Source organism: Macadamia integrifolia, chromosome 5, assembly GCF_013358625.1.
Source record: "Macadamia integrifolia cultivar HAES 741 chromosome 5, SCU_Mint_v3, whole genome shotgun sequence".
In the NCBI taxonomy this organism is placed as follows: Eukaryota; Viridiplantae; Streptophyta; class Magnoliopsida; order Proteales; family Proteaceae; genus Macadamia; species Macadamia integrifolia.
In genome coordinates this window covers 32,512,494-32,523,211 of record NC_056561.1, presented here as the reverse complement: position 1 = coordinate 32,523,211, position 10,718 = coordinate 32,512,494, and the positions used below count along the sequence as shown (strand labels likewise).

At 39.2% G+C, this 10,718-nt stretch overlaps 1 protein-coding gene across 1 annotated transcript in view; it reads left to right on the top strand.

The window, feature by feature from the left end:
• The window catches only part of LOC122079755 (WD-40 repeat-containing protein MSI1), a 16,787-nt gene extending 7,685 nt beyond the window's left edge, over positions 1 to 9,102 (top strand). The window contains exon 6 of the mRNA XM_042646464.1: positions 8,635 to 9,102. Within this exon, the coding sequence (XP_042502398.1) occupies positions 8,635 to 8,863 (229 nt within the window). The 3' untranslated portion in view covers positions 8,864 to 9,102. The remainder of the gene's footprint in view (positions 1 to 8,634) is intronic.
• Positions 9,103 to 10,718: the final 1,616 nt, after the last annotated feature.

Below are 10,718 nucleotides of genomic sequence, written 5' to 3'. Positions count from 1 at the left end.
TTTTTAAATTAATCAGTAGCAACAGAATTTCCATTGTATTTTAGCATATTGTTGCAGCATCTCATCTCTACAAAGAGAAATACACACAATAATAATAAGTCAGCACAATCTATCAACAGCATAAATTGATGTGGAACCTGGGTTCGAAAACCATTGCATCTCGGCTTAGGCCTCCAAAGAGTGTCGGTTCAGTCCAGCCAAGTCAAGGCATCTGCATCATATATCCATAATAGACAGATCAACACCAATCTTGTAACAAAGAAAACCGACTGGATTTATAATCAGGCCACTCAAAGCAATGATCCCCTTTGTTTCTGGGAGTCCAAACTAGTGATCAGGGTCTTTCTTACTATTGGACTTATTTGTGTGCGCGGAAGTTAGGGCAAAGACTAAAAATGTTTTTAGAGATAGTTGACGATTTAGGATATTTGCAACACTTGAATTTTTTACTAGGTCATTTGGGTTTTTTTCCTTCCAAGGCTTTCAGATTTTCCTCAACTAAACCTGGAATTTTGAAGTCTCCCCTATACTCTTTGTTAAATCATTCCTACCAACAAAGAATAGTTCATTATAAACTCAACTCTGAAAACTCCAAATGCCCATAATACCCTTCTTAGATTCTTCCTCTTCTTCATCTCCGTGTGTGATCTATCATCCCTAAACCTCCCAAAAAGAGGTAGGGGGGGGATCTTCACCTCATCCTATATAACCCACCACTTGCTTTACAGCCACACCACACACCTAAGCTCATCATCCACCCCTGCTGGGTCATGCTCTTTGTTGGTCATTGCTGTCTTAATTGTGCAAATGGCTTGGATTTTACCAGTGCTGTCATGAACAAAGGCTTCCATTAACAGGTGTAACCTAGTATCATTCAGCGTGAGTGAAAATCACCACAGTTGTGGTTCTCTGGGGAACATCAGCGTTGAGGGAGTCATGGTGGACCACTTGAAGCTATAGAACTCTGCAAATGTTTCTGAGGAAGCTTTTCAAGCCTGAAAAGTGGGGCTGCTATCATTGTTTATGGCAATGCCTCCACAAGATGTGCAAAGATTTCGCCCCTCAGGAGTATTCTTCTCCGTCAATGCCGCCCATATTCTTTTTGGTGCTGATGGCCTAACGAATAATGCCCCTCCTACCTACCCATCCCATGGCCCCCTTGGAATTTCATTGTAAAAGTGTGAAGGATAAACTAATGGATATTTTGAGTTTAGATCTTGATACTGTTGGTGTACGATGTCTTGTATTTCGTCACAGTTTAACCTAGGGAGTACTGATGCAGCGCCTCGACAGGCAGGACGGCGGTCCTGCTAGCCGATTAGTGGGTCGTGGGGTTGCAAGGAGGGGTAGGAGGTGCTCTGCATAGTAGGGGGTGTAGCCCCCACTTGAATTTTTTATTTGAGGGCAATTGTGTACTTTCCGAATTAGGGTTTTTCGTTATATATTTGCAGGGTTCAAAGTATCTTCGATACCGATACGATACCCACCGATACGTATTTTAAATTTAGTCGACTGATATTATACACCGATACGATACATGAAAATTTTAAAATCCTTTCGTATCGATATATCCTACGATACATACCAATACGCACTGATACATCACCGATACACACTGATTACATTGATACATTCTTTGCATCACGGAATTTTTAAATTCCTCGATTTTATATTTTTCATAGAGTATCGATACATATTAGTGAGTATCAGTATGTATCGATCGGTACATACCGTTACGATACAATACGTACTGATACAGTGCGCTACGGTCATATAATGGCCAAGATGGGTCATTTTTCAGAAAAAAACATGATTTTTTGTTCTAAAGTTGCTGCCAGCCATATTTTTTTTTAACTAAAGTGGAAATCAAGGTTGAGAACAAGGATTTTACATTTGTGGGACAACTACAAATCTTGAATTCTTAGTGCGATACCCTCAATTTAGTGTTTATGCGTAATACATGCTATCAATAGCTTTTTTAACAAAATTTTCATGCAAAAATGTTTTAAAAAGTGTTTTCTATCTATTTATGTGCATATCTTTAGCGTATCTCATATACGATACAATACGATACCCTCCGATACGTATCTTAATTTTGGCTGACCAATACGGTGATCAATACCGATACTTTAATCCTTGTATATTTATAGCGATGGTTTCTTTCTCTGTAATGCAAGCAATACTGAGAGGTGTGAGGGACGAGCGCTGTAACCATATTCTCCGTTGATAGTGAAGTAGGATCTCATCTCACCGGGGACGTAGGCAATCTTGTCGAACCTCGTAAATCTGTGTGCATTACTTGTTCTTATTTTTTCCATTAGCTTCTACATCGTTTTAGGGTTGCGTTTCTACAAATTGGTATCAAAGCTTTAGGTTTCTGTTTTCTAGGGTTTACTATCACGATGGCAGGGAAGGGATCGAATGTCAAGTATAATATCGAGCGGTTCAATGGGAAGAACAATTTCACCCTCTGACGTCAAAGGATGAAGGATCTTCTGATACAATAGGTTTTGGCGAAAATGTTGTTGGGGAAGTCGAAGAAATTTGTAAAAATTACTGACGAAGATTGGGAAGAGATGGAGGAAAAGGCGGTAAGTGCTATACGATTGAATCTTTCTGATGCCCTACAATATGTTGTGGGTATCGAATCTGCATCGCAGTTATAGTGAAACTCGAAAGCATTTACATGATGAAGTTCTTTACGAATAAGTTGTTTGTGAAGAAGCAATTGTATTATCTATAGATGGAGGAAGGTTCGGATCTATTAAAGCATCTTAACATGTTCAATCAGATCGTAAGTAAACTTGCAAACCTAGAGGTTAAGATCGAGGATGAAGACAAGGCGTTATTGTTGTTGTCGTCGCTCCCAGAATCATATGATCACCTGGTAACGATTCTCTTGTACAGGAAGGAGACCCTTGAGATGGATGAAGTCGCAGTTGCCCTTATGTCCAATGATACAAGGAAGAAGCCAAGTAGTACGAAATCTCAAGGAGAAGGTCTTTTCGGAGGTGACAAGGAGCAAGAAAGAGGGAGATCAAATCAGAAAGGATCTGAGAAGAGTCGATCGAAATCAAAAGGGGCAAAGACAAAGGTCTCTTGTTACTATTGCAAGAAAGAAGGTCATATGAAGAGAGGGTGCTTAAAGAGTAAGGCGGACTTGAAGAAGAAAGGTGTAGATAAGGCATCTGAGGAAGCGAGTGTGGCTGACAGTTCAGATGGAGATGATGGAGATGTACTCTCTATATCATCAAGTAAGAATCAACCTTCTGATTCTTGGATTTTAGATTCTGGATGTTCATATCACATGTGTCCACATAAAGATTGGCTTGATACATATCAACCATATAATGGTGAGTTTGTCCTAATGGGGAATGACGCTGTATGTAATACCATTGGGATAGGCACTATCAAATTCAAGATGTTTGATGGGATAGTAAGAACTTTGGCAGATGTGAGACATGTACCAGAATTAAGGAAAAACTTAGTATCTTTGGGGGCACTTGACACAAATGGCCGCAAGTACATAGCAGAAGGTGGAGTTCTCAAAGTTATTAGGGGTGTTATGGTTGTTATGAAGGGACATCTAACAGGAAACCTATACAGATTCATAGGGAGCACTGTTACAGGTGGAGCATTTGTAGTCACAGATGCAGGATCTGATACAGATGATACCTATTTGTGGCATATGCGGTTAGGGCATATGGGAGAAAGAGGATTGATGGAGCTTCATGAAAGGAAATTGTTAAAGGGAGTGAAAACTTGTAAATTGAACTTCTGCAAGTATTGTGTGTTCGGAAAACAGTACAAGGTTAGTTTCAAAACTGCAAAACATAAGAGTAAAGGGGTGCTTGATTATGTACACGGTGATGTGTGGGGTCCTTCAACAACAAAATCTAAAGGTGTGGCAGAATACTTCGTGACCTTTGTTGATGATTACTCAAGAAAAGTCTAGATCTACTTCATGATGCATAAAAGTGAGGTGTTCACTAAATTTAAGGAATGGAAGGCTGAGGTAGAAAGGTAGAAAGGTAGAAAGGAAGACAGGAAGAAAATTAAGTACTTGAGAACAGATAATGGAGGGGAGTACACATACAAGCTGTTTCTAGAATTGTGCAAAGCTGAAGGGATTACACGTCACTTCACGGTTCCAAAGACCCCACAACAAAGTGGTGTAGCTGCAAGGAAGAACAGAACACTTCTAGAAAGAGCTCAGAGTATGAGGCTGAATGCAGGATTGAGCAAGAGATTTTAGGCAGAAGCAGTGAATATGGATTGTTTTCTCATCAACAGGTCTCTATCAAAGGCGATTGATTGTAAAATTCCTGAAGAGGTATGGACAGGAAAACCAGTAGATTATTTTATTCTAAAAATATTTGGTTGTCCAGCCTATGCACATGTTGAGAGTGAGCAGCGTTCCAAGTTAGACTCAGAGTCTAAGCAGTGTATCTTTCTTGGTTTTAAGAAAGGCGTAAAAGGATTCAAGTTGTGGGATCCAAGTTCACAGAAAGTTGATGTTAGCAGGGACGTGTTTGATGAGTCTCATATGGTGAAGTCAAATTGCAATTCACAAGCAGTTGAAAATAAAGAAGGTTCTATTGTGCAGGTGGAGTTAGGTGAGTCAGAAATAACAAGAGAGAAGTGATTTACTGGAATAACAGGAAGCAGTAAAAGTTCCTTATACTGTGGCAAAGGGTAAAGGGAAGCGTACTCACAAAGCACCTGTGAGATACGGGTTTGAGAACATGGTTGCCTATGCCTTCACTGTAGGTACAGGTGATCCATCTTCCTACCATGATGCTTTGAGTGATGCACATCATGATAAATGGATGATAGCTATGATGGAGGAAATGGAGTCTCCATAGAAGAATAAGACTTTGGAGATTGTGGAAAAACCTAAGGGAAGAAAAATCATTGGGTATAAATGGGTCTTTCGTAAGAAAGAGGCAGCATCTGAGGAGCGTGAAAGGTGTAAGGCCAGACTTATAGCCAAGGGCTATGCACAGAAAGAGGGGATAAACTACAAAGAAATATTCTCTCCAGTGGTGAAACACACTTCGATCAGGGTACTACTTGCTTTGGTGGTTATATATGATTTAGAGCTTGAACAACTTGATGTGAAGACTGCATTTCTTCATGGTAACTTGGAGGAACAGATTTACATGGAGCAACCTGAAGGTTTTAAGGTGCAGGGAAGGAAGATCATGTTTGTCTGCTTAAGAGGTCGCTTTATGGTCTTAAGCAATCTCCTAGGTAGTGGTACAAGCGCTTTGATTCCCACATGATGAAGATTGGGTACACAAGAAGTGAGTATGATAGTTGTGTTTATTATAAAGTGTCAAGTGATAATTCCATTATTTTGTTGATGCTTTATGTTGGTGACATGCTCATTGCTGCAAAGAACAAACATGATATAGTCTCTTTGAAGTCTTTATTGAGTGCTGAATTTGAGATGAAGGATCTTGGTGCTACTAAGAAGATCCTTGGCATGGAAATCCTTAGAGATAGAAATGCAGGTAAACTTTGGGTAACTCAGAAGAGGTATATTGAAAAGGTGCTAGAGCTTTTCAATATGGAAAAGGCCAAGCCGGTTAGCACTCCGTTAACTAGCCACTTTAAGTTATCTGAAAGGGAATGCCCTACAACACATGAGGAGGTGGAGCATATGTCTCAGGTCCCCTATGCTAGCGCAGTTGGGAGTCTCATGTATGCTATGGTTTGTAGCAGGCCGGATTTGTCTCATGCAGTCAGTGTTGTTAGCAGATACATGAGTAATCCAGGGAAGGAGCATTGAAATGCAATTAAGTGGATCTTCAGATATTTGAGCAAGACTAAAGATATAGGTGTTATGTTCAGTGGTAAAGGAAGTTCTATAGAATTAGCGGGTTATGTTGATTCTGACTATGTCGGTGATTTAGACAAGAGGAGGTCCACTATAGGGTATGCATTTATATTGGCTGGTGGACCTATATCATGGAGGGCGATGCTTCAGTCTACAGTTGCATTGTCCACTACAGAGGCAGAGTACATGGCGGCAGTTGAGGCTGCCAAGGAAAGAGTCTGGTTGGTTAGATTGGTTCGTGAGTTGGGGTTGGAGCAAGGAGGTACAGTGTTACATTGTGATGGTCAGAGTGTCATACATCTTGCAAAGAATCAGGTGTTTCATGCAAGGACAAAGCATATTGATGTGAGATTTCACAATATCAGGGAGCTTGTGTCAAAAGGCAATATTCACGTGAGAAAATTCATACATATTTCAATCCTGCAGATATGTTTACCAAGCCAGTTACTATAGAGAAGTTCGAGTCTTGTTTGGACTTGATTAATATTACTCATTGTTGAAGATGAGGGACGCACCAAATAGGTGCGGGTTTGTACCTCTGATGAGGTACAGGGATGAAGACGTCTACAAGTTATCTTTACAGGAGGCTCGACAGAATTCAAGCCAAGGTGGAAATTGTTGGTGTACGATGTCTTGTATTCCATCACAGTTTAACCTAGGGAGTACTGATGCAGCGCCTCGACAGGTAGGACGGCGGTCTTGCAAGCCAGTTAGCGGGCCGTGGGGGTTGCAAGGGGGGTAGGAGGCCCCCTGCATAGCAGGGGGTGTAGGGGGCTACGCCCTCCGCTCGAATTTTTTATTTGAGGGCAATTGTGTACTTTCCTGATTAGTGTTTTTCGTTATATATTTGTAGCGAGGGTTTCTTTTTTTGTAATGCAAGCAATACTGAGAGATATGAGGGATGAGCGCTGTAACCCTATTCTCCATTGATAGTGAAGTAGGATCTCATCTCACTGGGGACGTAGGCAATCTTGCCGAACCTTGTAAATCTGTGTGCATTGCTTGTTCTTATTTTTTCCATTATCTTCTGCATCGTTTTAGGGTTGCGTTTTTACAAATACAATAATAATTTAATTAGAAAAAAGCAGCAATCACTCTGTCACAAATGATGAGTTGGAGATGGAGGAGGAAGAGGAGGGTCATATGGACATTTGGAGACTAGGGAGAATTTACTTAAGTTTGCTTTATTAGGTAGGTGATTTTGACCAAAAGTATAATTGGGGATCTGTTGTTCTATGTTTAGTTTAGGGAAAATATGAACACCCCCTCGTTTTTATCAAAAGATCATTAGGTTAGTATGCATGGAGTAGATCAGTTGAGGAATTTTGGTTGTAGTTCCAAGGTTCAAACTTTTCTGCTTCTGGTGTTGGTACAAAAATTTTAAGTAATAAATCATATGGATTGTGAGTTGACTGGAACAAGAGTTTGGAACTGATTTTTGGGGATTTATTGAATGAATAAGGTAAACTTTCCTGTATTAGCAATTTTTTAGAAATGGTTTTCCCGCATGATAAATATCCCAGAATTATTGAGAACCTGGTTCTTGGTGGACTAGGTTGTTAGTGTTGTAATCTTGAGGCTGTCCTGCACAAAAGATCCAGAAAAGCAAAGCAATATAACAAAGATAAGAATGCTAAAGATCTAGCACATACAACCAAGCGGATGATGGGGACTGGGCCCTTGTCTAGTGGATATTTTGAACATTCACCATGCCCAGATCTATAAGAAGGCCATTTCCATGTAATTTCTTCACAAAAAGGAAATATTGGTTGAGACGAGTGTTTGGACATTTTACCTCTACGTGGGGGTTGTAGCTACTAAAGTCAAGATGAGTTTTCAGAATCCTTTAACCAACATTGATAATGTGTTGTTAGTAGCTTTGAATTTTTTAGTACAACTGGGGCTCACATATTCAAGCCAAACTGCGAATGAGATCCCTGACAAAGTGGGTGTACTTGTACTTATTCAAGATAATGTTTCTTAAGGTAGTGGGTACGCCATCAGCTTTGCTTCAATAGTTCAATGCTTGTAGATACTCATGAAAACTGAAAAGCCTTGTGTGGAGCCTTTTGTTTCCAGTCCCTAGTTAATAAATTCACAAAAAAAAAAAAGGGTATTGACAAAATTTTCAATGGAATTCCCATTTCCCGTCTGATTGCCAAAGATACGGAAAATTTATAAGTTTTTTATCGCACATAATTCATCCCCCCAAACTCGTTTAAAAAAAAAAGCACTTGTAAAGCAAGCGAGAGGGTGAAAAAAAAAAAGGAGAATGATTCAGTTGCTAGATTCCACTGGAAATTGCAGAGGTTGAGATAGTTCCAGGCCTTCCGGCTGCTGCTGTTTTAGTTGAATGAAGCAAACTGAATAATCTAGTGAATTCCATTTTATGCTATTTTTCAAACCGGATAATACCCAAATGTATTTCACACTATATTTTTTGTCCTCTGAACTTACTAACTAGGTTCCAGTCATATCAATAGCCTTTGTCTATAGGCTTAAAGTTATGGTTAAGGTTGGAAGATGGGTTCAGAGGTTGAATGATTGTTGGGCTATGAACTGTGAGTGACCTTGTTGTTGATACATCTGTTTCTCAAGCTAGTAAGCCAGTTAGGGATGATTGAACTTGCTACAGCTGTCAATTGTCATGAGGTTCTTAAACAGCCGTTTTGTTTTTCACTGCTAAAAATTTTGTGGATGATTCTTCGTGTTAACTCATACCATTAATTTTATCCCAGATTACACAATAATAAACCCATACAAATTACTGAAATTTAGAGCTTGTTTCACAGGATTGATGAAGAACAGACACCAGAGGATGCAGAGGATGGGCCGCCAGAGCTACTTTTCATTCATGGGGGGCACACAAGCAAAATATCCGACTTCTCATGGAATCCTTGTGAAGATTGGGTTATTTCTAGTGTGGCAGAAGATAACATACTTCAAATCTGGCAGATGGCAGAGAATATCTACCATGACGAAGATGATTTACCAGCTGAGGAATCTGCTAAAGCTTCTTAGTGTACTACTAGACAAGACTTTTTAGAGCCCAACAAAAGTACAAAGAGATGGTGAAGAAACAAAGTGACCTGGTTTTTATTTTTGGTTATTGATAATTAGGGGTTTATCCGTCTGTATTGTATACTTCATTATGCATTCCCTTCTCTGAGAAAAGATTTTTTTTATAATTTAATAGTATGTATCCTTATTTATCATCTCATTGCACCTTTAACTGTTATTAGAGCTTGTTTTTTCTTCTATCATCTTTTTTATGCTTAAACCTTGTTTTGTTTGTCCAAAGTAATGATAAGATGGGTTATCTGAGGTACCATCCCCTGTTGCTGGGATTGTATCTGGGCAGAGTGAGGAAATGGCCACCACAGCCTGTGCCAAGAATGGTGCTTAGTAATTTGCTTTTCCATTGATCATTCTTTTCCTACAGGTTTGGATGTTCCTGATATTTGTTTTCTGGAAGAGTTTCTTGAGATTTCATTTATGGGCTGGACAGGATTGACTTAGGTACTACAAATTGGACTTGCACTTTCAGTTTCAAGTTCTTTTTTGGACTGGTGGGCCAACAATATACCAGAAACTAGAAAAATGGGTCTGACCAAGGATGCAGGATGATTTTCTCTGCCATTTGATTTGATTGACTGCTCTTAACTAGTTTACCCCACTGGTGATTGGTGATGTAATAACTACTATAGATACTTGGCTCAGGATCAGTGGTGGATCTTGGGTGGAAATAGAAAAGGGAAGAAAAGTATCATGTTGACTCTTCCTTTTTCATTGAAAAATATCTATGTTTCTCAACAACCAAACAATTCCTGGGTTTACCCATGAAAGTAATTATTTTCCATCAGATGTGAGTAGTTTGATGTGAAAGGCTCATAAGAATTCATGTATTATTGCCTAAATGGCTAGTTTTAAGGATGAGTTGTTCTTAATTCATAATCTTTCATGGTTACACGTTCTTAAAAGATATCAAACATGATCTGTATTGGAAGGTTTGGAACATGGGAAAGTGGAAGAAAATAGGCCATTTCAATCCCACCGACCCTCTTCTACAATACCATGTGAAACTCCACCGACACTGATACACAGCACAAGAAGCTAAAGTTGGGTGTAGGCATCAATCCACACCTGTTGGTGAGCAGAAGCGAATCAAGAGATAAGGTGATGGAACATTTCTTCTTGTGGGGAACAAATTATTCTCATTTCTGTCAAATCTGCTTTTTGGTATTGAAGAGCAGATTTTAGAAAACAAAACAATTATTGAAGAGAGAAACAAAAAAGAAGAGGGGACTCGTGTGCAGTTGGATTTTTTTATCCTTTTGCTTGTGATTCTGTCGTTTCCTTTGTTACTCCCATCACTGTTTAGACTCTAATAAGTGATAGAACATGATGGGAACAGATCCCCCAGGCCCTGGTGGATGTGGATATGGACCTTCCTGTGTTGATTTGGTCTTAAGAACTAAGAGCAAGTATTTTTTTTTTTTTTAAATTCAGAAAAGGCGTTTTTTAAAAAAACTATTCTGAAAATGTGTTAAAAATGTGATTAATTGGAAGGACAGATAGTGAACTGTGATAACGGTCTTATTTGTCAAAAAGACTGAAAAAAGGGCGTCCCATGTGATAAGATTACGACAGTCAAGGAATTATGGGTTTGAAAGTGATAGACAATCAATGGTTGGTGATCTGTCTATTAGTAGTTTTTAATTATTTTGTAGTTAAGTGGGTGGTATTAAAAATTCAAAATAGTCACTACCTCAGGTAGACAAGCCTCGAGGACTGTTTGATTGGATTGGAAGTGGACTGATAGGGATCTGATAGTAGTAGTTTTTTGTTTTTTTTGTTTTTGTTTTTGTTTTTTTTT